The sequence below is a fragment of the Pleurodeles waltl genome, chromosome 4_2, assembly GCF_031143425.1.
Source record: "Pleurodeles waltl isolate 20211129_DDA chromosome 4_2, aPleWal1.hap1.20221129, whole genome shotgun sequence".
NCBI classification, from domain to species: Eukaryota; Metazoa; Chordata; class Amphibia; order Caudata; family Salamandridae; genus Pleurodeles; species Pleurodeles waltl.
This window is the reverse complement of record NC_090443.1, coordinates 810,740,715-810,768,041: the sequence shown is the minus strand read 5'-3', so window position 1 is coordinate 810,768,041 and position 27,327 is coordinate 810,740,715. Positions and strand designations below refer to the sequence as shown.

Here is a 27,327-nt window from a genome sequence, read left to right as displayed (position 1 = left end):
CCCTCACCAAAGCATATAAAATATATTTTATAATGTCCCTTCTTAAAGTTACATAGCACTCCTCCCCCAGGGCATCTAGGGAAGACCTTAGGGGTGACTTATATGTAAATATAAGATACATTATCACTTGGGAAGTACCTTTAATTTCAAAGTCGAATTTGCACACATTTCAGTTTTCTAAGACAGTCTGCAAGGCAGGGCTGCCTTTAAAAATGACAGCAGGGCACACTCCAGTGCAGAAAATCTACTAGGCCTCTAACCTTCCCTGCCCTATTACATACTAGAGACTTATAGGTAGTTTGAATCCCTCTTGCCCTATTATCAAGATTTACAGAAGTCTGCAGTTGCTAATTGGAATTGTGTCATTTTTCCTTATACTTTTTATTCAGAGCACTGGCCCTGGGCCTGTATAGCAGAGCCCAGGTCGCAGTCAGGGTAAATTGAACATGCTAAAAGGGTGACGTTCTCACAGTCAAACAGCACAAAAATAATTAAGACAACAAAAAATGCTGTTCCTGTTAAACTCTAACCTAAGTATAACTACATAGTTGTGACCGCCCCTGTGTATAATGTAAAATGCGTAACTTTATAGTTGACTGGTGAGTTACGTTTTGAGGAGTGCTCAGCTCTTCTGAAATGAAGCAGTTAAAGAATGCTGGTCTCTGTTTTGGTACATATACTGCTAAAAATATATGGATAATTTTGGGGATTTTAGCCCTGGTGCCACACTTGCTATAATTTTCATACGCCCTAAAACCACAATACATATTTCTTTGGGTATTTAATATTTTGTGACCCTCTCTCAAGAAAGTCAACAGCTTAAAAAAAAGTTATGACAGCGGAAGCTTCGAAAATATGGAGTGTGTTCTAGGAGGCAGTATTTTGTATGTGAAGTGTTTTTGCAACTGCAGTACTGGAATGTGATGGGATGTTGAGAGGAATGGAAACATAAAATTAGAAAGGTACTTGACAGAACACAGTACAGATTTTTAATGTCCGAGAGATCTGACCAAAATTCGAGCTTGTTAAATCCTTTTGTTATGGACTGCTCCCGCACAACATGCAGTGGAGAAAACATTTCATCTCCCTCGTGCTGTTTGTTCACTTCCAAATAACTCCTTAGTCATGCGCCTGACTGTGGGGTGGCTTGAGGGCTGTTATTTGAAATTCTGCAGTTGAACGGATATATCCGAAGTAAAGCTTAAGGTAAGTACTATCTGGTACTACTGTTAGTTTTTGAAAAGCCAATACTTTTCTGACAAGGATCTTTATTCCCAGTTTTCATTCTATAGCACCACATATACCAATAATAAAATGATGCCTAAAGAGAAAAAGTTGGAGTTTCAATAGATCAGAATATCTGACTAGAATACATAACCTTGAACACCAAATATAATTGCCAAAGCAGTACATTTCCTTCCCTCTGTTTTCACCAAGTACAGTTCTAGTGAATAAACTTTGTATTGGAATGAATGCCCTCCTAAACAAAATAGAACCTTCAACCAAAACAGCCTTGACACCTGAACAGCAGTATGTCAGAAAATGTTCGATTCTCGAGGAGCACTAAAATCTGTCTCTGCTAAACTTAGTCATTCCATTAATCTGTGCAATACCCTTTTACCCAACTTTGTACACATCTGAGAGACTTAAAATTTCCCTTCCTCAGCCACCTTCTGCTCCGAATTTTTTTCAGAAGACCCGGTCACCCCATAGGACCCTCATCTATACCGTTACTCTGTCAGGAGTAGATGTTTAATGTAGGATGCGTTGAAGAGGTAAAGCCAGGGAAAAGGGCAAAGTGAGCACATGTATCTTCAGTGAGGTTACTGAAAGTCTACCTCATCAGCATAAACCGCTACTTCCTCTGGTCATTGACTCAGTTTGAAAGACACCCTGTCTGGTTCAGTCTAGAGTCAAGGGCTTAGGTGAGAGAGAACAGAAATTGGAATGTATTCACCCCATTTCGATTCTGCCCTCCCTCTCTTCTTTCCCTGCATTTCTCAGTGCTTCACTGCACCCAGTGGGCCATACTGTTGCCGTGGAGAGTGCCTGGTGCTTAGAAAGTCAAGGTCTCAAAATTCAGTTTTGCACGGTTATTTTGGTAGACAGATGCGTTTGTTAGAATCAGCTTCAGTCAGTAGTTCACTTGTAAATCCATTTGACACCCTGGAATTTGATGTCTAAAAAGTTACGTTGACCGCATAAGTGTCTGCTTTGCATTTACTAACCTTGTGTATTTTAGGTTCTTCTTCACCTGCACGCCCAGCAACACCCCTTACTGCCTGCAGCACTGCTGCACCTCCTCCTCCACCTCCTCGCCCTTCTTCTCGGCCAAAGCTACCTCCAGGAAAACCCGGAGTAGGCGATGTGGTAAGCCAGATTTAATTGGCAATATGTGGGTCAAATAAAGGCCTTTTAATTTGCAGTTTATTTTTGTTCATCTGCATGACTCGAAATTCATTGTGTTGATTTTCAATAAAAATTTCTGAACTTGTGAAAACCCTCATTCTTGTTCTTTTATGTTTCTGGAATTTATGTAGCACACACCTGCCATTTGTGTTGGCTCTTGCCCATCTGGCCTCCCTGGAATGTGTTTATTCACAGTTTTAGGTTTTGTGCACACCGAAATCTGGTTTGCAGAGGTTTGTTGTGTCTTTTGAGTACTTTTAGCGGGTGAATATGCTCAGAAGCGTAGCTCAGGAATAGTCTGAAAGCTGTGGTCCTTTTGATTGAGATACGTTTTAATATAAGAGATGACCGCTCTGCAGGCCATTTTATATGCCTTGGTGCGATACTTCCCTGCACCATTTGGGTTCACATTTTTGACGGAGGGTGTTTGCCCATCGCTTCTTAGATCAATATGTACTCATTGTTTTACATCATAGTGTGCCTGATATTTGTGTGAGCTGCGACTACACATATCGTGTAACACTAGTCTTGTAAGCAATGCATAATGTTTGACCCTGTCTTCCTTACCACCCCCACTCAATTTCATTCATATTTTCGGTGCCACCCAGTGGTCGCAAACTTCAGAGATCTCTTTAGGCATGTTTTATAGTTTCCAACAATTAGCACAGAGGCATATCCTAGAGTGGATGTGTCTAACATGTTACAACATAAGAAGCAGTGTTGTTTTTTGAACATGGTGCACATTGTTGGCTTGGTCAACTATCAACAATCATTTAAGCAGATGGCTGCCCTCGACATGTCACCCTCTGTTGGATCAATACATGACATGAAACAATACTGGTAGACTGTATGAACCATAATCCATTGCTGAGGCTACTAGTGTTATTTATGAAGCGTATCCACACCTCCCACAAAAAACAGAGTTCAAATGGCAAAGATGTGTCAGGTGTATTTAGTTGTGTGGGATGAGATGGACTTTGCGTGGTCTGTGTGAGTGACATTGTATAACTGACGGTCGTGTGAAAACATAATGAAGAGCCTGAGTTTGTAGTGTGTTATTTGTGTGTAGAGCAGTTCGAGAGAAAAACGTTTTCCACGGTATAGCTTTTAGTATTTTATTTTTTGTGTAATGTAAAGATACTTAACTACAAAAGACCATCACATCGTTTGGAAACATCTTGCAGTTGCAGCAAACAGTGCTAGCTTCAGACATTAATGGGCGTGGGACAGTGTACATGCAGGCAAGAGTCCTGGGTTAGCCAGAAACATGATTTACAAAGTTCATCTGTTACCTGGCACACACTACACACAGTTCCCCCCATAGCTACTTCTAATGACCCTGCTTCGTCTTCAAGTTCACCGCTTATTGTACCTATCGCATGTTGCCTCATAGGATATGAAATATTACTGAGTTGGCTGCATCCTGGCAAGTATAAAATAATAGTCACATACATTTTCTCCTCTACTGTATACTACAAACTACATGACAAACAGTGTTTAGAGTAAGGAAGCAGCACCCACAAATTTGGAAATGTAAAAGTCTTAAATATTCTTCCCTGTGTTCTCTCTTACATTTGAAGCAGGTTTCCATTTTGTTGGTGTTAGACCTGGCATCCTTGGTGTGGTCTCCCCTAACTTTTTGCCTCTGCTTCCCAGGTTGTTGTTCTGTGCTTGACTCTGTTTTAGCTGTCTTTGTTCCTCCTGGCACTTTACCACTGCTAAAGTGCAAGTGCTCCCTATGTGAAATTACATGTGTAATTGGCTTGTCCATGATTGGTATATTTGATTTACTAATAAGTCCCTAGTAAAGTGCATTAGAGATGCCTAGGGCCCATAAAATAAATGCTACTAGCTGGCCTGCAGCACAGATTGTGCCACCCACCTGAGTAGCCCTGTAAGCATGGCTCAGACTTGCCATTGCAGTGTCAGTGTGTGCAGCTTTAAACTGCCAATTCGACCTGGCAAGTGTACCCACGTGCCAGGCCCAAACCTTCCCTTTTTATACATGTAAGGCACCCCTAAGGTAGGCCTAGGTAGCCCCATGGGCAGGGTGCAGTGTATGTTAAAGGTGGGACATGTACTGATGTGTTTTACATGCCCCAACAGTGAAATACTGCCAGATTTGTTTTTCACTGTTGCAAGGCCTATCTCTTTCATAGGTTAACATGGGAGCTGCCTTTAAATATTCTTAAAGTGTGGTTTCCCTTGGAGAGCATATAGAGATCAGGAGTTTGGGGTCTCTGAATTCACAATTTAAAAATATATCTTTTAGTGAAGCTGGTTTTAAGATTGTTAGTTTGAAAATGCCACTTTTAGAAAGTAGGCATTTTCTTGCTTTAACCATTCTGTGACTCTGCCTGTTTGTGGATTCCCTTTCTGGGTCGGACTGACAGTTGGGCTGTTTGTGAATCTCCTCTGTACAGTGACACAAAGGGAGCTGAATTGTAGCCTGTATATCCAGATGAGCCATCTGGGCTAGAGTGTAGGGAGGAGTGGTCACTTACACCTGAATAGGCTGTAACTACCCTCACACAATGCAGTCTCCAAACTACTGGTGTGTGTCTGGGGCCTGACCTGGGCAAGGCAGGATCCTGTAAACAACTGAGACTTTTCTTTGAAATTGGGCAACTTCAAAGGCAGAAAGAGGTGTAAGTAGTGGACCCAAAACCCCAGGCTTTAGATTCTTCAAGATTTGCTTGAGGAACCTCTGCCAAGGAGAAGAGCTGAGAAGTGCTGCCTGTGACTGTGCTTTGTCGGGCTATCTTGCAGTTGCTGCTTCTGCCTGGGACTTTGTGATATATTCCTGAAGAATCTTTAAGGGCTTGGACTGAGCTTGCTCCCTGTTCTGAAGGCTCCCTGTTCTGAAGTCTCAGGGCCATCAAATACTTCCTCTGCCAGCACCTGGACTCTCTGCCCTGCCAAGTGGTGCCTAATCCAGTCCCTGAGCCTTTGTGAGGAGAAGCTGGTAAACTGACTCCAGACTGATGCTGCTGCCGAATCCGGTGACGCTGTCTGCAACTGAAGCCGTGGTCCTTGCTGGAGTGTGACTACCCCTGCAGGCCCGATGCCACTGCAGTCCCGCTGAAGTCCACAACTCTGTGGAAGTTGCCGCTCCATGTTGTGACTGCTGCACACTGACTCTGCCGGAAGTGCGCAGATCCAACGCTTCGCACCGATGCCCCCTCACCTCCCACCACTCCGCAGCAAGTACCTGACGCCTCTTCGTGACTCATTTGCTCTGCAGCACTGGAACCGATGCCGCCTCGGATCCAGTAACGCCACAATCCCCGACTCCGTGCACCAGCTTGTTTCCTCAATTTTCACAAGGTACTGTACCTGGGGGTCTGTGTGATTCCGTTACCGGCGGCATTGGCATCGGTTTGTTGGGAACGACTCGGTTATGACCTCGTGATATCACCTCATTGAAGCATTTGTGTTTCTAAGCGCTGTTTTTGTTTTTAATCTTTGAAAATTCCTAACTTTGCATGTGTTTTTAGGATTTTTGTTGTTTTGGGCTTGTTTTGTTTAGATAAATATTGGCTGTTCTTCTAACCTGGTGTTGAGTCATGGTGTAGTGGCTTCACTGTATTACTGTGTGTTGGTACAAATACTTTACACATTGTCTGGATTAAGCCTTTCTGCTCGTGCCAAGCTTAAGCAGGGGTTAACCGGGTGTGTTTCTCCTTTGCCCTAACTAGAGGGAGGGTCCTTGCTTGGATAGGGGGTAACCTGACTGCCAACCAAAGACCTCATTTATAACAGTTGGCATTCACAAAGATTCACGCATGTTTTCCACCCTTGTGGACACATATACTCACACAAAATCTTGGAGTGAATAAAACCTTTGAGTAAATTGCCAGCTTCTTTCAAGTTCAGCAAGTGGGTTTTCTACTGGAAAAAATATTTGCATTTGTAATAAACCACCCTTCACATGAAGGGACTTGCAAATGGGGTTGTGGTACATATTTACAGCAGTACTAAACTACTACAACTTTATTAGCAGGAACCATACTAATGGATGTTATTGTGCGAATCCTCAATTATTATATCAGTCACCAGGAAAATTTGGAGGCATCACTGAAATGTGGGATTCGCCAGAAAGAGAAACATTTTAAAGAGGATATGGAGTTCGCTTTTTCATAAAAAAAAACAAAAAAAAACCTGCATTTCAGAAATTGAGCTGAGCTACAAAGATAACTTTGACTATTTAAATAGAGATTAAAGGTACTAGAAATAAGTAAAGTTTAATATTTTCACTTAGCACTTGGACGTACATTGTTTGAAGTGCAGAAAGTACTTATTGACTGCGTAGTGTGATTTAAACTGATTTGTGGTAAATTGTATATCTTTTTTTTTTCAGCCAAGGCCATTTAGTCCTCCAATTCACTCTGCCAGTCCTCCTCCAGTAGCACCTTTAGCTCGTGCTGAAAGCACGTCTTCAATCTCGTCGACTAATTCGCTGAGTGCGGCAACAACACCCACAGTTGGTAAAAACAGTTTTCATTTTGGTCTATTTTTAAATTTTGAAACTGGCTTGGAATTTTCTAAAGTTCTTGAAATCTCATATTTCCTATGTTTATCTTGGGTAATATACTAAAAATCAAATAAATTTGGAACAGCTTTAAGGTTAATTGGAGTAATTTTCTTGAATGAAATTGAAGGGTTTGGTTTTTGGCACTGTGTGCAACTCGTACTTGAACATGCATGTCGCACCTTTCCTTAGTCACACTTTTTTTTTTTTTTTTTTTTTTTTTTTAAGTTCTTAAACATAAAAAAAGGCAATGTAGCATATTTTCAGTACAAATGAATGCTCTTCAAATATACATTTGTTTTGGAGAAGCAGCTGTTTAATATAAATTGGCCATATTACTCAATGCTAATCCGAAAATAACACCAATATTAAAGCTGCTGAACTTGATTTATCCCTTTCAAAATGGAAAGAGGATATAGGTTGCACAGATGAATTTTAAATTTGCCACATTCGCAGGCTAAGGTAATGCTTTTTCTTTCTCTGTTACTTGAAACACAGTCAAACCAGTAACAAAACACAATATATCTTAACATCATGCCGTAAAACTAAAAATCAAGTGCACAAAAACATCAGAACAGGCTCGCAGTAATATTTTGCTGCTTGGCAGTTGTGTCCTTTTACTTCTCTATACTCTGTGTTTTGGCATGTGATAGCTGTTCACATGTGGTGGAGTGTGCAGAGTTAAGCATACCTGTTTGAAGGTCGCTTTAACAATGCTGTACTTCATTTCGTGTTACTCTGCTTGTTTTCTTCATTTTTTTGGTGACGACCAGCAGCCATATCAGTCTCTTTTGTGGGCCACTACCGTCTGTGGTGCTGGAAGTGGCCGTGTATGCCTTTCGAATTATGGTGCTTGCAGACTTTGGGTACGATAGGGTGGAGAAGAGATACATTTTGGGACGGGAAAGGTGGGAGCTGCTGGCAGATGGTGTAGATCCTACCTGCACCATTCGGATTCCTCACACTGAAGCTCTTACATGTATGTAAGCCCTTCCTCAATGTTAGTGACACTGGCTAGGATGTGCCTTGTCATTTAATGCATTTTCTCTCTGTAGAACTAATTATGACCAATATAACTGCCTTTGGCAGTACACAGGCCCCATACTTCTCCAGGTGCCTAAAATCTGTCTTTGGCCAAACATGTTTAGAGTATATCTCAGTGTTTTTCTTGGAAACGGTGTAAGTTTTGTTAGTTAGCTTCTCTGACCATTTAGTGTACCAAAGGGCACCTTGATTTCTCTGAATGACACGAACATGCAATAGGTCAACATGGAGGAGTAACAGACTGCTTACAGAATTTACCTTGAGTGGGCCCAAGTTCTGGGTAGGTCAGTCTAGAATTCAGTCCCATGGGGAAATCAAAGATGCTTTCAGGTGGCTACACTAGATTCCCATGCCTGGCTTTGAGCCACGTCTGAAATCATGCATCCAAATGACACCAGCATAGCCTTTCTGGGGCTTCTTTGGAGGCAAGATCCATTAAACAAGAACCTTTTTGAGAAATATATAGAGGAGTCCTGAAATGTTTGTGTAACTGTCCCAGAGCCAGTGTTGAGCAAGCAGGTCTTAGTCGACATGTTCCCCATGCTCACCCAGCGTGACTGATCCCAAAGTCTCTTATGAAGAAGATATTCATTGGTTCATATGTGAATGCTTCCAAGAACTCAGATGCAGTGTTCAAGAGGTTGAGGAGTTGATATCCCTGAGTAGGTGCCAGAAAAGGCTAAGGGAATATAAGGCAATGCCCCCCTTGTCAGGGATCCTATCCTGGAAGGCACAAGGAACATGCTTGATCCGGAGGTCATCGAGTACCCTAAGCCTCCCAAGTGGGAGCCAGCCCTAAATGTGGAGTGTTGCAGCTAAGCAGACCCCTGAATAAGGGATGAGGAGCCATGATAGGGTGGCATGCACCTGACCCTCCATTGCAGACAAGTGCCCAAGTTAGAATGTAAGAATTTGATGTTTATCTGAAAGTTATCCTGAGATCCTAAGAGAAGTTAAGAGGTCCTGGCATGAATGCAAGTACAATCGGTTATCTTGGAAAGAGAGCTGTTGTAATGAATTGATTTAGGGGTATTGTGTGGATGGGCGTAATGAATGCTATGCCTTATGGGGAATGCACAATGTAGGATTTCTGATAGGTACTTCTAACTACAGATTCCTAACCTTTTGAATACCCCTAGACACAAGACTAGATATGGAGAGTGTTTGTACTGGTGCTCCCATGCTGATTGGTATTGTCATTTGGCTCTGCAGTGGCTCCGTTCCACCACGGCTTAATGGGACCATATATAAGTGCCACATCTGCTTGCTTAAAGTCCTTCATTTCCATCTCCTTCGATGGGTCCTAACTTTGTTGGTCTTCTGATTTCTTTGACAGTTTGCTAGGGAACAGCAGGGTTCAAGCAATTCCAAGACTGCAGGAAACTGATGTCGTCATGCATCAACTCAAACTGTTTGTGGTGCTTCAGGTTCGGCCATTACTCTGTCGTGTAATGTGCCTTTATGTACCCAAAGGTGATTTAGGAGCAGAAGAAAAAGCTCTACATCGCCAAACATAAGAATAGGTTGCTCATTGAAGGACAGATCTCGCTCCTGCTCCAAGTCACATGTGCGGTTCCTGTCTCGAGACCTCTACTGTGAAAAGTCCTCTTCCCAGTCAAAGTCTACCAGTAAGTTGAGGTCTAAATATAAGATCCTCCCACCCCTCAGATTTTCCTAGTCCGTCTTCAGACCCACACCAGATAGCAGATTTCAGAGACAGTATGTTTTAGATTCTCAATGCCATTCTGTCTCCTCTGAGGCTCACTTGAGTCCCGTAGAGCTCTAGGCATCTCCAGTTGCCTTTCTTGCAGCTTGTTCACCTCATCTTTTACTGCTTTCACTAAACTGGCTACTGGTCTCGTACCGACTCCTGTCCAGGCTTCTACACAAGAACTGAGATCCACATAGGCAGCTATTCCACCAGCACAAGTTCAAGATACAGCCCTAAAGCCATTTTGACCCTGAAACGACAGCAACACACTCCAGGCACATGTCGCAGTATGAGATAATAGCACAGGAGGGTGGATAAGACCTATCACAGGGCCAAAAGGGCCCAAGGGAACTTGTTCTGTCACATAGCGCTTTGCTTGCTCAAATACTTTAGACTTTGAAAGAGTTGAAGTTGGACTCCTCAGACTACTAGTGGGGCTTTAATCTGAATGTCACATATGGTGACTGGGGAACAAGCTGTACCATTAGTGAGAGGGAAGTGGAATTCAGGAACCCTGGCCTCACTGGGCGTTGTGTATTGTTTGCGTATGCTTTATTTTACTTTGTGTTATTATATAAATACTCCTTATGGTATAAAAACAAGTATTTGACTGTACAATTATTTATTGCTGGTATTGAACATATTGTTGTGAGCCTGTGTTCACCCCCTGTATCTGCCTTCCTCCTGAGAATCCTTTGACTTTTGACCCACGCTAGTACTGAGAGCAAAATACTGAAAGGGTACTTGGTACAGTTCCTCAGGTTCCATAGTAAGTCAGGCCCTAGGACATCAGGAGTAAAAGGCCCCAGCCCCCACGGTTGGGCCCAGTAGCTCCTGCTTGCTCTGAGGCCTCCTGAAAGGAACTCTTATCAGTGGAATCTGACAAGGCTTATCAGAGATTTATTTTGTATCATTCTGAGATTTCAGTGGGTCACAGTTTGATGGGGTGGGGGAGTCGAAAGGGTAAAACCAGTTGGTTTGTAAGTTATTGAAGTTTATGCAATTGACTAACCCCAGGGAAGTAGATACTCATAACTCTCAAATGCCAGTTGGATGATTAATTTGTCGGTACTACTAGGTTTATCTGATGTTGTCGATTGTCAGATACATGGGCACTTGATTTACTTGGAAGATTTTCACCTGAAGGGGCCGTTTATGGTTTCCAGAAGAACAGAGCAGAAAATATAGGTTATCTTGTACTCCACTTTCCCAACATTTGGATAAAATAGAATTAAGTTATTTACATCTTATGGGTGTAAATTTGTAAAAAAAAAAATAATAATAAATAATCTTCAGGAAGATAATTATAGCACTTTTCCCACACCTCGGTTTGGTGGGTGACATGGAAGTTGAGGTGCACATTTTTCTAGGGGACTAAGGTTTCCAAAGCTTTGTTGCAGGGTGTGATGCTATTTTAAAAGTTACTGTCTAGTTTTCCACATAGTCTTTTAAGAAGAGTAAGCTAATCTTTGATCTTGCTGTCTTGGTGATTAGGAACAATTGTGCCTGCCTAGTTCTTGCCTCTAGTCCTTTGCTTAACAGTCACAATTCCATCCAGGATACAAAAGATCATTATCCCTCACAGATAGAGAGTGTATAGTCGCACCACGTGATAGTTGTCCATGTATATTTTTTTTTAATTGCTTTGATGTGCTTGTTTTCTATCTTATCTTAAACATTACGGTGGATGTTAGATGTCATTATGATCCTTCTAGTCTTTTGTATTGTGCTTTTGGGTTTCCACTAGCTGACAAGAAGCAGTCCTTACTGGGGATGAACCACATTTAGACTGGAGTTGGCAGGACTCTTCTATCCACATTGCAGCAAGAGAAGATTATGGGATAGTGCTCAGACATTTTGTTGGAGTTTTGTTGCCTTAATGATTGTTTTCAAATAAGTCACTTTTACTTTTATCCCGTGGTGTTTTTTTTGTGTTGTGTTGTTGTATTGTTTTGGTTGCTATTTCAAGTAATACATCGAGAAATATAACTCTCACCTCTATGTTCTCAATAGTATTGTGAATTTCCTTCACAGTAGCTAGCTAGGAAATTTGACATTACCTCTTCCATGTTAAGAGGGAGCAGTGGATGAACAAGTGAAACATGCAGAAAAGGACATGTGCAGTGAGAAAGAGAAGAAAAGAACTGGTGTAAGAAGGGACAAAATAAGGTGTGTTTGTAACTAAAGATTGCTTAATGAAACTGAAGAGAATGTAAACAGAAGCTGAGAATACAGTGTTAAGCATGGGAAGCTGAGAAAAATATCAAGAAGTTTAAATGGGAGCCCCAATGTCTGCAAAAAGAGCAGTTATAGGATCTCACTCTAACAAACCCAGTTTTGATTGTGTACTTCTAAGCTGTGGGGTAAAGAACAATTATGTATGTTTTACAACTAAGTTTTGTAGGGAGAATGTTTCTGCAAACAAATTAAGGTCTTGATACATTTTTTAACATAAACTATATTTTTTTAAGCTCCACCACTACCATACTTAAAAGTAGAGCTTTCTGTGCAATGTTCCGGGCGCTTCTCCTCCCATCTTGGAGGAACTCTACCCTTCTCCAAGACTCCAGATGTGGTGTAGTACCAAAGGGTTGGTCATGTGCCGACCACATGTATACCACGCTAACAGGGCAAAGTGCAGGACCTGGCACTCTACCATTTTGGTATTAGATTCCATAACTTAAAATGTATTGCAGTTCATTTTTTGACACTATGCAGAACATCAGAACAATACTTCTTGAAAAGCAGTGAGTCTCTAAAAAGAGAGTGATAGATGTTCGTCCACTATGTTTCTGAACACAAATAAATATGGTGGTAATAACTGACAACTCTCTCCTTAAATATGCAATTGAAATTCATAATCGGATGGACGTTTTGCTCAAATACTGATCCCACACAACCATATTAAATGCTACACCAGTCGCCTAGATAAGAAGTGTGGTAGAGTGGGTTGCTACTATGATAAGCAACGGTTTAATGCCCAGTAAGCCTACCCACTGTCATTTATATGGAGGAGAATTTCTTTCTTTATCCCTCCACAACCTTAGTGCAACACCGGTTTCCTTTTTCTACATATGTAGTCCACTTGATTGTGACCCCATTTTGATTTCCAATCTTTAACCCACGCTGGAAGATTTAACAAAGCACAAATTCTTTACCCTACTAGGTGATTTTAATTTTAATTTACCAGTGTTCAGTATCAAGGCAAAACATCTATGGTCACTTGCGGTGTCCCTCAGGGTTTTGTGTTATCTCTATATTGTTTTTAGTATCTGTATTTAAGTCTTAGCCACAGTAATTTTCCCTGTTGGATTGTTCTTCTACTCATATGAAGACAACTACTAGCTTTTATTTCAGTAAAACGACCCATTGGAGACATCTCACAAAGTCCTCATCAGTGCGAAGTAGACCATTAAATCTGGGTGATTGAACATTTCCGGGTTTTAGTGATACAGAAACAACCATCAGCTATAATATGTCTTATGCTGAGCTTGGATCACTTCCTTTAGCTTCTGTTGTAGTTCAAAGCATGGGGATCAAACTTGTTAATAAGCGCAATATGGGCCCCCCCCCCATTGTCAGCTGTTTCCACTGCTTGCTGTGTTCAGATGAGAAAACTGTTAAGGCTTATGCCTAAAATCAAACCATGAAACTAGTTCTAGCTTGCGTTTCCATAGTGTCCATTCTGCTCCCCTAAATTCATGGGTTGAGGGCCAATTGCATAATTCCGTTTATAACCCTCTGGAGAGCCCACACATTTTTTTTATTTTTTTTTTTATTTGACTTCCCTTGTCTATCTCTGCGTTTCCATGTATACCAGCTAACCCATTCTCTTCTGTGTGGAAAAATTCCTCCTATTCCAGTTAGCACTAATTTGTAAAATGAAAATGGGAGGTAATTAATTTTATATCAGGCTGCCAAAACTTGCAATACACTTCCTGTATCCTTCAGGTGATCTGTCTTTCACCTAGAGTTCACAAGAAAACGATAAACTTTTCTGAACTAAGATGGCTGCCCATCTACTCTCCTCCCTCAATGTCATAAGACCAAACAGTGACTGAGTGTTCTATAAAACTGATGTACAATACAATGTAATACAAGTTAACATAATATCCTCTTGCTTGATGTGGTCCTCCTACCAAATGAAGCACATAAGCAGTTTCAAGATTCTGCTTTCAAGTCAGCAATAGTCCTCCTGGACTGATGACACACGCACTCCTCAAACTTCCACAAATTCGTCCTATGAACTTCTGATGATTTTCAGCTCTGACTTGCAGCTTTTTTCAAGTTGCACCAATAAAAATAAATTGAAAAACAGATTGGAAAAAGTAAAAGAAACTTCTAAATTCAGATTCAGACATCACGTTTCTAAATACCGGATATTATTTATAATTCAGACCTTCCTATATATTTCACAAATCATCATGTTATATTGATTTAAATTAATTTTGGTTCCATATCAGGATTTCAGTTCTTCCTTCACTCTGGTCAACTGTGATGACAGAGTAAGCGCAACTGCTGTTTTTTTCATGTACCCTTTACATGTATACAATGCAGTTTACAGAAGGAATCACATTGAAGCTTTCTGGAGGTAAAACTCCAAATACTAGTCGCGTCCTTAGTAAACTTATTATTCGCATCATTTTAGAGCAAAATATCCATCTGATTCATATGAACACCAAATGCCAGTATACAACGCAAATTTATCATGAGTGCCTATTAAATTAATTCATGTTCTTCATAATCTGGGGGATCCTGCATTATCCTGAATTCAAACAAATTTCTCATTAGAGTCTGCTCACATTTTAGTATCATCAAATAATTCAGTATTTGATTCAGTCAGCCTTCTGTACTTTAGCCATGGATATTTGCAATTCAGTTATAAAATGTATCCTGATTACAGTCTACTTGGTGATTTTCTTAGTCCTGCCCCCTCTGATCGATTTTACAGCCGTGTCAATGCCAAAATATTGTAACGTTTCTTAATGAATTTAACTATGTCCCAAAAATATCTGGCAACACGGTTGTGTCCAAGATAAACATTTGTATTCATTATTTTTCCCAAAGTAGCTATGCACCCGTTTGTCTTTTAATTATGCCACCTTCGTGGGAGTGATAGATGATTTTTTGCCTAAGCCATTGCCAGTCACAAAATAGTTTCAATGTATCCCCAAAATCGATCTTCTATTATATGAATCTCTGTTTAAAATGTAATAATAAACCTTATGGTTAGTACATATTTTCTCTCTTTAAACGCAGTTGCAGAAGAGAGCAGTTTATCCCTTGTCTTTTCATCAGCTCTTTTAGAGGCTATTCTCACATTTCTTGTCTGCATTAGAGTTAAAATTACACTTTAAAATCATGACAATGTTTTTGATAAAATAGACCGATTGTAAAGAGACTAAAAATACTGATTATATAATCAGCTATATCTCAGCTACATCTTAACAGCCAGCGATGTTTTTTTAAAACATAGATGTTTTTACAGAATTGTAATAAATCCCAGAAGATAGGATTCAGGAAAGTTAAGGGTGGTGTGGAGTTTTTTCGTAATGAAATTAATACTTTTAGGTCTCAGCCAGTGTTATAGTGAAAGATAAGTCATTTTGACTATCCAGCGTAAATTAAACACAGTTGCAGTATTGTTTTCTTGCTTTGCGAGCACACTTCCTTCTATCGCCTTTGAACAAGGTTATGTCATCTATGTATGAGATGCTATGAAATAGCAATGCCCAGTTAAACAGGCCTGCTCTAAGACAGTGGCATTCAGGTTCCTACAATTTTGAAGCATGTATACTAATGTTCTCTTTTAATACTAGATTGCTATGGATATGAATTTTATTTAAAATAAAATGAGAGCTTTTTGGGGGGTCTCTAATTGTTACCAATGCTTTGAAATGTACTTTGAGAGGGTTTTCGCTGATTACAGAGAAGTATTTTCCCTCAACTCATGCTATTGACTGATGTATTATTCCGGCTCTCAATGTGTGCTTTTATTAAAATCCATGAGTGAATATTTCGCATCTAAAAAGTACACTAAAGCATCACACATTAGTCGTTATCACGTACATGCGTTGTTTACAGAAAGCAGTCCTCTTTAATTTTCACACTACTACACGCTTTTTTGTTAATGTTTTAGTCCGTCATTGGGTGCAAGTCAAGGACTAAAACAAGCATTGGCACAGGCAATATGTTTGGCTTTATTGGGGTAACACAGAAAGCACAAGCATGGACTCATGCAGTTTGCATGCATTGGCACGTCAAATTTGAAACTGTTGACTTAACTATTTTATTTCGTGCATTGTAAGATAAACTCTTAGTTGTGAAATCTGATCACACATGTTAACCAACGATCACTTTTCTTTGCAGTTAGGTTGGGCTCCTGCAAATGTGTCAACCAGTAGGCAAAATATCCGGAAATATTTGTGCATTAATAGTTGCTTGTTCGAGCACATTCTTCGGAATATATTAGTCATGCACTTTGTTTGCAGAAGAGAAGGCGGCATTAGAAAGTAAACTGTCACTCGGCGGTTCTGCGACATATAAAATAGGAATGGAAATAAGCTGCAGAGTTCTCACAACCCGGTTCACATTTGTGTTATAATATTATTTATTGCCTGGTATTTGTGGTGTGTATGCATGTATTTGTTTTAGTTAAATTGTGCAATCTAGAGTCTAGTCTCATGTTTTTTTTTTGTTTTTTTTTTTTGTTGGCCGTTTGCTCCCTTTTACTTTAATTTGTTAATTTGTGCATTTTCTTTCATTCTTTTGTTCTTTACATTATTTTGTTCACAATGTCAGAAGATGAGTTTATTGACAAACTGCCCACGTTTGAAAGGCGTTGTGAAACCCCTGCAGGTACTGTACCAGCCTACAGGTTTCAAGAAATTTGGAATACTGATCCAAGTCTTTCCCCTGTCGTCTTATATTTTAAATGCAATCTGAGGCAATATTCTCCATATATTCAGTGCGTCAAAAAGCATTTGCATGCGTTTTTCTGAATAGTGGAGCACGTATTGCACAGCAAAGCAGCAGATTGCATGACAGTTTCTCAAGCTAAAACGTATATTTAAGGGTGTGAAGCAAACGAATGACACTAGCACCGTTGCATATTTCTCACTGTTTCAATAGTGCATGTTTCTTGATAAATGCTACGCAAAGGTACACCTGCAATTTTTCTTGTTACATTTTTTAAGCATGTGGTTTACGGTCATTGTAAAGTTACGATGTGAAAAAATGCATATTACTGAGTTAACAGAGGTAATTAATATTGCTTTCTACCTGCTGTCGAGTGCGAATTCTGCACATGATCTATTTTGAATGCTTTGACCGATTATATTTCAAGACATCGCCTACTAAATCCAGTGTTGCTAACCATATTTAGCACAATCCACAGAATGAATAGAGAAGTTGTTTTTTTTCTTAAACATCCACCCATCTCCTCCTGTGCTCCCTGTACCTGGCTTCTGCTTTCTGTGGTGTGCACCAAGAGCAGACGTAGATATCCCAACCCTTATACCCACTCCTTAATAGCTTGCCGTGCCTTTCCTTACCCTCTACTACAGTCATATAGCTGCTCTGTGTCTGACACTGTGTCCTTCTTTCTCCCTCTCCTTAACCTTTCCCATCCCGCTTCAACTCCTGGCCACACAGAGAATGAACAGCCTTCCCTCGTTTGGTTTGACAGAGGAAAGTTTTATTTGACTTTTGAAGGTAAGTAGTACATAGCATACCAGAGTATACTCTGTCCCTGATACTCTCCAACCAGACAATTGTGCTTCTTTGTCTTTCCTTCAGATAACCCATCCCTTACTAATCCTGTGGCTACTTAGGTACCAAGATTTAGGAATCCTTTTGATTCAAAGTGCATACGTTTGGCTTTATCAAGTTTGCTAAAAATCAGCCTTCTGCAGTAAAAAAGTGCTATTTCTGATAGTGCTCTTATGAAATCCATTGTGTTTTATAAAACGTTTCCAGGATTTCAAACACCTTTCTGTCAGCCAGGATTTAATTTAAACCCAATTCACACGTGAGATGGCTTTAATGTTCATTTATTTGTGTCTGCATGTCTAAATATGTAAATATAGCTGTATGTGTATATTTACATCTATACCACTAAGTGCAGATGTTTTTTATTGTTGCCTATGTTTAAATGTATTTAAATGTTGCATTTCCAACAACTGATATGTTTGGTTTTACCCGAGACGTGTAGTCTCATCATGACACAACTGTTTCATGAGCTTGTTCCTAAAATCTCTCAAAACGAGCAGCTGGTTGAGAATCAATCATAAAACATTACCTGTCTCATAATACTTTAATTATGTTCACTTAGAATTGAAGTTCTGTACTAATTGCTGTTAGCAGAAAAAAATAAACCTTAAAAACATATCTTTGAAGAGAAAGCCCCCAAAATCTAACCTCTCACACTTTCTAAGATCCAAGGACGCTAGTTATTCTATACCCCTCAAAATTGTATACTACTTGGAATCAATCCTTTTACCACCAGTACTAGCCGTTAAAGAGAGACAGACACCAATTTAGTCTATTCATGTGCTAGACTGAATGGTAGTACTTTCGGTTCCTGCATTGTCAGTAAAGAGTGTTGCTGAATTTATTACAGTGTTTATGAGGGGTATTTAGATTGAGTTTGGCGTGTAGAGCAGTAGTTATAAATACTACCATGTTTTGCAGAATGCCTACCCATTGGATTCTGAGTAATGTTCTTGTAAGCAATTGTACTTAGAATAGTCTTTTCTTTTGACTCCATGAAGAACGTGAAGTCTCAGCATTTACAGAGATTTGTGTGTCTCTTTTCACACTTGTGATGGTTGCTTGAGTAGGTATATTTAAAGGGGAAGGATGTACGCCTATAATGTGCCCTTTGATTCACTTGCCTTCTAATATTTTTCCCTAAAAACTTAAGTGAATGAATGAGTCAATGAAAAAATTTCAGAAAGCTTAGCCTAGTGGGAATAACATTTATTTTGGTAATCTGGTGATTATGCCAATAATAAAAACAGAAAATAGTTCTAGGAAAGTAAGAACAAAATATATTGGGGATTACATTTTTGTTGCCATGTTTAGTTCTGTGTATGTAACCACCATAATTAGTTTCTATTTTAAATTAGAACATTGGAATGTTCGGATCTCCATTGCAGACAATGGAGTGCTCTGGGCTTTTACTGGCCAATAAAAGCCCGGAGCCAACATTCCAATGTTCTCTTTGTTCAAAGCAACAGCTGTGAACAAAGCCTCACCGAGCACGAGGGGATTTTAATCCTTTGTGAGGAATTTGTTTTATTTAATAGAACATTCTGTGCCCCTGTGCCCCTGTGGCAGAATGTTCTAATAGCCTTAGAACCTGCCGTAGTGGGCTCTACCGCCCATTAAATGCCCTCTCTCCTGTTAAAGGCCCTCACCTTCGGCTCAGGCCTTTAACGGTCGATAGTGCCCGCTACGGTGGATTCTGAGGCTATAGTATAGTATTTTTTCACTTTTTATGAAATGTCAACAGACAAGTAAAATTAAAGGTGATAAGTACTGTGAAAGACTGTTGAAATGTGCTTTTGTCAGTCATGTTTAATGTGCTGCATTAAGGCCTACTCTCCCAGACTCGTGTTTAAAAAAACAAAATATCTCATGCACAAAAAAAACATTTAAATGGGCTTTCAGTAAACACTTTTACCATTGGTCTGTTCAGATGCCACTCAAATGATGTTCCTACTCACCACAGCACAAAATATAGATGAATGGACTAGCCCACTCTAGCCGTTTGATGCTTTTATTTTGTGACTGCATTTTGTTCTTCAACATAAATACATAGGCCAAAAAACATAGCTCCCCAATAAAATAACTTATTAGACACTTGTACGTCTCACTGCCAGCTAATACCTTAGATAGTAGGGTGTCACCAACTGTTTCCATCACGCAAAAGACATTTATTTTAATTTGCATGTTTACTTCTCACTATAAACAAGTTTTGGTATATTTCTTTTCCTACAGAAAGTAGGCACAAGTTATTAGAGGGACTAGAGTATTTATGAAAATTGATAGCATGAAGTCAAACTCCCTCTGGTTTGTGATTTGTCATTTCAAGCACTTCTAAATGACTTAAGAGGAACTGCAGATTATTATATATATAAAGTGGGGCACAATGGTTAGAGCGGCAGACCCTGATGCAGAGATCTGGCCCTAGACCAGGGTTCAGTTCCTGTCTCGGCGGGTCTTGGGCTCAATTCCCTTGGACCATATAATTCTCACCTCAGTGCCTAATCTAATTAATGGGTCCCACTCTGTAACTCTGGGCAATAGCTTAGTTAATCTCCACAACGGCCCTGACAGCGCTTGGACGCCTGGTTTTACCCCAGGGGTCGCCCAGGAGTGGGCGCCTCAGAGGGAAAAGTCAGGAGGGGTTCCACAGCGGTATGCGTGTACAGCGCCTTGAGACCCTAATGGTTGAGGAGTGCGCTATACAAGTGCAAAGTTCAGTTTAGTGTGTGTGTGTATATATATATATATATATATATATATATATATATGTTCGCTGGCATGTGTAGCTGCAGATACACATGCTATGCATAGTCTTGCCATCTAGTGTTGGGCTTGGAGTGTTACAAGTTGTTTTTCTTTGAAGAAGTGTTTTCGAGTCACAGGATCTAGTGACTCCTCCTCTTCGGCTCCATTGCGCATGGGCATCGACTCCATATTAGATTGTTTTCTTTCCGTCATCGGGTTTGGATGTGTTTCTTTTCGATCCGGTAGTTTGAGTCGGAAAAGTTCTAAAAATTCTCTAAATCGTCGGTATTGTTTCGATCGCGTATCATCTCTCATCAACACTTCGGTACCGTCAGATCCAACTTCTTTACTCGGCCTTCGGGGCACCCCCACCCAACTCGGGCCTGGTCGGGCCGACCTCGTGGAAGCCTCATGGACCGGACCCCATTTCACTTCTGTCCTCGGTGCCACGCCAAATTCCCATATACAGACCAACATCTTGTCTGTAATCTTTGTCTATCTCCAGACCATCGAGAGGATACTTGTGAGGCCTGCAGATCCTTCCACTCGAAGAAGACTCTACGAGACAGAAGAGCCCGAAGGTTGGAAATGGTGTCGAGAAGCACCGAACGTCTCGACGTGGAGGAAGAGGAGATTATGCACACTGCAGTCTCCGTCTGAGGGTCCGATTCTGAGCAGGAGTCCAAGGAGGACAGACCGGCCACGGCAGGACAGCACGTGAGTACGCCTGCCCCTGTCCAATCCAAGCCCCAAAATAAGGCCTCGGGAACGCCACTGCCAGAAGGCCATTGCTCGACCCGCGAAAAGACCTCCGGTAATCAAGCAACAACTTTGGCACCGAGAAAGGCCACGCCACCGAAACCTTCGGACTCGAGCCGAAGCACTGGCTCCGAAACAGGCAAACACCAACCCATTGAGTCGAAGCCTCAAAAATCACTTTCGGAGTCGAGTCCAACATCCACTCCTGGCCTTTCGATCCCGAGAAAACGGCCTTTGGAGCCGAAAAGACCCAGCTACACAGAGGAGCCTGGACTTTCAAAACAACTTAATGAACGCCATAGATTTTCGGAGCAACACACACAAATGGAGGACATTGATGAAAGGCAGGCCGGAATTCAAATTCATAAAGACACTGGCAAGATTACAACTGCACCTCCTCTGAAGACTAAGAGGAAGCTAGCCTTTCAAGGACAATTGGACACTGATCAGCCACCAGCTAAAGTGCCAACGCCCAAGCAAAAATCTCCACCTCCACAATTTTTACCTCAACAGTCTCCTCATTCTCCTCACCTGCTTGTCCCTCCACCTACTACTCCTACACCTGCACAGTCTCCTGTACATTCTGTGGATTCACAACAGGACAATGTTGATCCATGGGCTCTCTATGATCCAGATCCCATTCCGGATAACAGCCCATACTGCTATCCTTCCAAACCATCACCACCAGAAGGTAGCACTGGATACACTCGAGTTCTGGCTAGGGCGGCATCATACCACAATGTCTCCATGCACACCGAGCCTTTTGAGGATGATTTTCTCTTTAATACATTATGCTTCACTCTCACTACTCACCAGTCCCTTTCCATGCTTCCAGGCATGTTAAAGCATGCACATCAAATATTTCAAGAGCCAGTCAAGGCCAGGATCATCACTCCCAGATTGGAGAAAAAATATAAACCACCTCCCTCTGACCCAGCATTTATTACACAACAACTGCCTCCTGATTCAGTAGCTGTGAGTGCAGCAAGGAAAAGGGCCAACTCTCAGTCATCTGATGATGCACCACCACCAGACAAGTAGAGCAGAAAATTCGATGCTACAGGCAAAAGAGTAGCATCGCAAGCAGCCAATCAATGGAGAATAGCCAACTCCCAAGTACTACTGGCTAGGTATGATAGGGCCAACTGGAACGAGTTGAAATATATTATCCAGCATCTCCCCAAAGACCAACAAAAGAGGGCACAGCAAATAGTTGAGGAAGGGCAGGCTATTACTAACAACCAGATTAGATCAGCCCTAGACTCAGCAGACACAGCAGCTAGGACAATCAATACTGCTGTTACTATTCAGAGACACGCATGGCCTTGGTCGTCAGGGTTTAAGCCTGAAACTCAGCAGGCTGTCCTTTGTCATTCAATGAGAAACAGCTTTTTGGCCCTGAAGTTGATACGGCCATTGAAAAGATGAAGAAAGACTCAGAAACCGCTAAAGCCATGGGAGCTCTGTATACTACACAATACAGAGGTTCATTTCGGACACCTCAATACAGGGGTGGTTTTAGAGCACAAACACCTGAGGTATCCACTTCACAATCCATATCATCTTACCAGCCTCAACACCAACGAGGTGGGTTTCGAGGAATTTATAAAGGCCAATTCCCCAGAGGTAGGGGAAAATATCAGCCAGCAGAACAAGCCTCACAGCCAAAACAGTGACTCTCTCCACCTCTTCCCTCATCACACTTCACCTGTGGGAGGAATACTGTAAACTTTCCACAAAAATTGGTAACCCATTACAACAGACAACTGGGTATTGTCTATTATCCGCAATGGTTACTGCATAGAATTGGCACAAATTCCCCCAGGTACACCTCCAAAACCACATAAACTCTCCTCCCAACACATCTCCATGTTGCAAGAAAAAGTACAGTTACTATTACTCAAACAAGCCATAGAGCTTGTACCACAAATTCGAATAGGAACAGGGGTTTACTCCTTGTACTTCCTTATTCCCAAAAAAGATGGAACCTTGAGGCCAATACTAGATCTCAGAACTCTGTTTTTACATCCTATCAGAACACTTTCACATGGTAACACTAAAGGATGTAGTCTCACTGCTACACATCAAGATTTCATGGCAACATTAGACCTCAAGGATGCGTATTTTCACATACCCATCTATCCAGCGCACAGAAAATATCTCAGGTTTGTAATACAGGGAAAACATTACCAGTTCAAAGTGTTACCTTTCGGGATAACAGCTCCCACAGTATTTACAAAATGCCTTGTGGTAGTTGCAGCCTACGTAAGAAGGCAACACATCCATGTCTTTCCATATCTGGACAATTGACTTATAAAATCCAACAGTCATACACAGTGTCAAAACCACACACATTATGTAATACAAACCCTACAAACTCTAGGGTTCTCTATAAACTACCAAAAATCCCACTTGTAACCTACGCAAATTCAACAGTATTTAGGTGCCACACTAAATACGCAAACAGCACTTCCAAGCCCACAAAGGCTCTAACCATTCCACAATGTATTAGCTCAAATTCTGTCAAACCGACAGTACACAGTCAAATTTGTAATGAAACTGTTGGGCATGATGGCATCATGCATCTTTATTGTCCCAAATGCAATATTAAACAGGCGGCCCTTACAACAGTGCCTTGCAAAACAATGGTCACAGGCACACGGTCAACTTCAAGATCTAGTGTTGATAGACCGCAAAACACACATATCACTTCAGTGGTGGAATTCCACAAATTTAAACAAAGCGCAGCCATTTCATGACCCTGTGCCTCAAACCACACTTAGAACAGATGCATCAGTGATTGGATGTGGAGCACACCTCAACAATCACAAAATTCAAGGACAATGGGACACCGAACACAAACAACTTCACATAAATCACCTAGAATTGCTAGCCGTATTCGTAGCACTCAGAGCCTTTCAACCTCTTCTCGTTCACAAACACATTCTGATCAAAACAGACAACATGACTACAATGTATTACCTAAACAAACAAGGAGGGACCCACTCATCGCAACTGTCCCTTCTAGCACAAAAGATTTGGCATTGGACAGTACACAACAACATTCACTTGGTAGCACAATACATTCCAGGGATACACAACCAATTGGCAGATGTTCTCAGGCGAGATCATCAACAAACACACAAGTGGGAAATTCATCCCCAAGTGCTTCAGACAAACTTTCATCACTGGGGAACGCCAGACAGATCGCCACCAGCGAAAACTGCCCAAACTTCGCATCCAGGTTCCCACATTGCAAAGGCAATGCTCTATGGATCAACTGGTCAGGGATATTTGCTTATTCTTTTCCCTCTCTTCCGCTCATTCCATTTCTAGTCAACAAACTGAGTCAGAACAAACTCAAACTCATACTTATAGTGCCAACGTGGGCACGTCAACCCTGGTACACAACACTGTTAGATCTGTCAGTAGTACCACACATCAAACTCCCCAACAGACCAGATCTGTTAACACAAAACAAACAACAAATTAGGCATCCAGATCCAGCAATACTCAATCTAGCGGTTTGGCTCCTGAAGTCTTAGAGTTTGGATATCTACATCTTCCAATAGAGTGTATGGGAGTAATTAAACAAGCTAGAAAACCCACTACCAGGCAGTGTTATGCGAACAAATGGAAAAGGTTTGTGTTTTACTGTCAATCTAAACAGATTGCCCCTCTTTCAGCATCAATACAAGACATTGTAGGTTACTTGCTTCATCTGCAAAAAGCAAATTTAGCCTTCTCATCCATCAAAATACATCTCACTGCTATTTCAGCGTATTTCCAAACTATATAACACACCTCTCTATTTAGAGTCACAGTTATCAAAGCCTTCATGGAAGGACTAAAAAGCATCATACCACCAATAACACCCCCAGTGCCTTTGTGGAATCTAAATATTGTACTCACAGGACTCATGGGTCTACCATTTGAACCTATGCATTCATGTCAGATTCAACATGGAATATGGAAGATTAACATGGAAATTTGCATTCCTAGTTGCAATTACTTCATTAAGGAGAGTTAGTGAAATCCAAGCTTTCACTATTGAACAACCCTTCATACAAGTACACAAACATAAAGTGGTACTTCGGACAAACCCAAAATTTCTACCAAAGGTGATATCACTGTTTCATATCAATCAGACAGTGGAACTCCCAGTTTTCTTCCCACAGCCAAACTCTGTAGCAGAAAGAGTGCTGCATACATTGGATATTAAAAGAGCTATAATGTATTACATTGATAGAACTAAATCATTCAGGAAAACCAAACGTTCCAGAAACCACATACTGGTAATCCTATCTCAAAACAAGGACTAGCTAGATGGACAGTAAAATGCATCCAAACATGCTACCTAAAAGCTAAAAGGCATCTATTGGTAACACCAAAAGTTCATTCCACCAGGAAAAAAGGAGCAACAATTGCATTTTTAGGAAATATACCAATGACAGAAATCTTTAAAGCAGCCACTTGGTCAACACCCCATACATTTACCAAGCATTACTGTGTAGATGTGTTAGCAACACTACAGGCCACAGTAGGACAGGCTGTACTAAGAACCCTATTTCTAACAACTTCGACTCTTACAGGCTGACCACCGCTTATGGGAGGCAGAACTGCTTTGTAGTCTATACATAGCATGTGTATCTGCAGCTACACATGACATCGAACTGAAAATGTCACTTAACAAGTGTACATCTGTTCGTTGCATGTTCCGCTGCAGATTCACATGCGCCCTCCCCGGAAGCCTGTAGCTGTTTAAGTTAAAACATTAATTTGTGTGTATGTATATATATATATACATATATATATATCTATTCCATTTGCATGGACATCTCTTTTCTTTATACTCTATCACTCCTACCTTACCCTCTGCGGGAAAACAATCTAATATGGAGTCGATGCCCATGCGCAATGTAGCTGAAGAGGAGGAGTCACACAATTCCGTGACTCAAAAACCCTTTGTCGAAGAAAAACAACTTGTAACACTCCGAGCCCAACACTAGATGGCAGGACTATGCATAGCATGTGAATCTGCAGCGGAATATGCCACGAACAGATGTACACTGGGTAAGTGACATTTTCCATATATGTTCGGTGGCATGTGTCGCTGCAGATACACATATATGCTGTGCATAGTGTTGGGCTCGGAGTGTTACAAGTTGTTTTTCTTCGAATACATTTTTTCCTTTCGCTCCAAAAGTTCAATTCGGAAAACTTAGAAAACGCCTTATTTTCATCGGTATTGTATTGATCGGGTTTACATCTTCCATTGACACATCGGTACCGTCGGAGAAGACAACTTTACTCGCCCATCTCAGGCCTAGTCGGGCCGACCGCGTGAAAGCCTCATGGATCGGACTCCATTCTGATTCTGTCCTTGGTGCCACACAAAATTCCCTTATACATACCAACATTTCGTCTGTAATCTCTGCCTTTCCCCCAGATCATCGGGAAGAAAATTGTGATGCCTGTCAATCCTTCCAGTCCAAAAAGACACTTCAAGACAGGAGGGCACGAAGACTCGAGATGGCGTCCAGAGCTCCAAACATCTGGACGTGGAGGAGGAACAGATCATGCAGACAGCAGTCTCCGTCCGAGGTTCCGACTCCGACCAGGAATCTGAGGAAGACAGACTGGTCACAGCAGGAGAGCATGTGAGTACGCCTGCCCCTGTACCATCACAAAGACACAAGCATAAGGCCTTGGGTACGCCACTGCCGGAAGGCCATGGCTCGGCCCGAAAAGAGACATCCGGTGACCAAACTGCCAGTTCGGCAACGAAAACGGCCACTCCTCAGAAACCATTGGAGTCGATAAAAGTCTCCGTATCCGACTCGAGTAAACACAATTTTTTCAGAGTCTGAAATCCCTTTCAGAGCCGAGAACATCCACTACATCTTTTTCGATACCGAAAAAAACAAGATACACAGGGGAACATGGACTTTCAAAAAGACTAAAAGAAAGCCACAAAACCTCTGAAGAGGAGACTCAAGTACAGCCAATACTTGAAGTAATGGACAAGAGGCAAGCCAGGATTCATATCAACAAGGAAACCGGCAGAATCCTAACAGCACCTCTTCTAAAACCTCTAAAACCTAAGAGGAAATCATCCTTTCAGGAGGAACTGGACACTATGCAGTCTCCAGCTAAAGTGCTAAAGCCAAAGGAGAGACCACCACCTCCTCAATTTTCTCCTCCTCACTCTCCACACCTGTATACCTCTCCTCCTACCAGTCCTACACCAGTGCAGTCACCATCAAATTCGTTTGACTCACAACAGGACAATGTAGATCCTTGGGATCTTTATGATCCAGATCCCATTCCCAACAACAACCCGGACTGCTATTCCTCT

At 41.3% G+C, this 27,327-nt stretch overlaps 1 protein-coding gene across 3 annotated transcripts in view; it reads left to right on the top strand.

Annotated features, from left to right (window-relative positions):
- Positions 1 to 27,327, top strand: part of SGIP1 (SH3GL interacting endocytic adaptor 1) — a 933,552-nt gene that overhangs the window by 724,811 nt on the left and 181,414 nt on the right. The window contains exons 14-17 of one of the 3 annotated variants that reach the window (XM_069232486.1): positions 2,243 to 2,370; positions 6,770 to 6,905; positions 16,497 to 16,553; positions 17,349 to 17,408. In XM_069232486.1, coding sequence (XP_069088587.1) covers positions 2,243 to 2,370; positions 6,770 to 6,905; positions 16,497 to 16,553; positions 17,349 to 17,408 — 381 coding nt within the window. The remainder of the gene's footprint in view (positions 1 to 2,242; positions 2,371 to 6,769; positions 6,906 to 16,496; positions 16,554 to 17,348; positions 17,409 to 27,327) is intronic. The other 2 variants (XM_069232484.1, XM_069232485.1) reach the window with 2 other exon arrangements.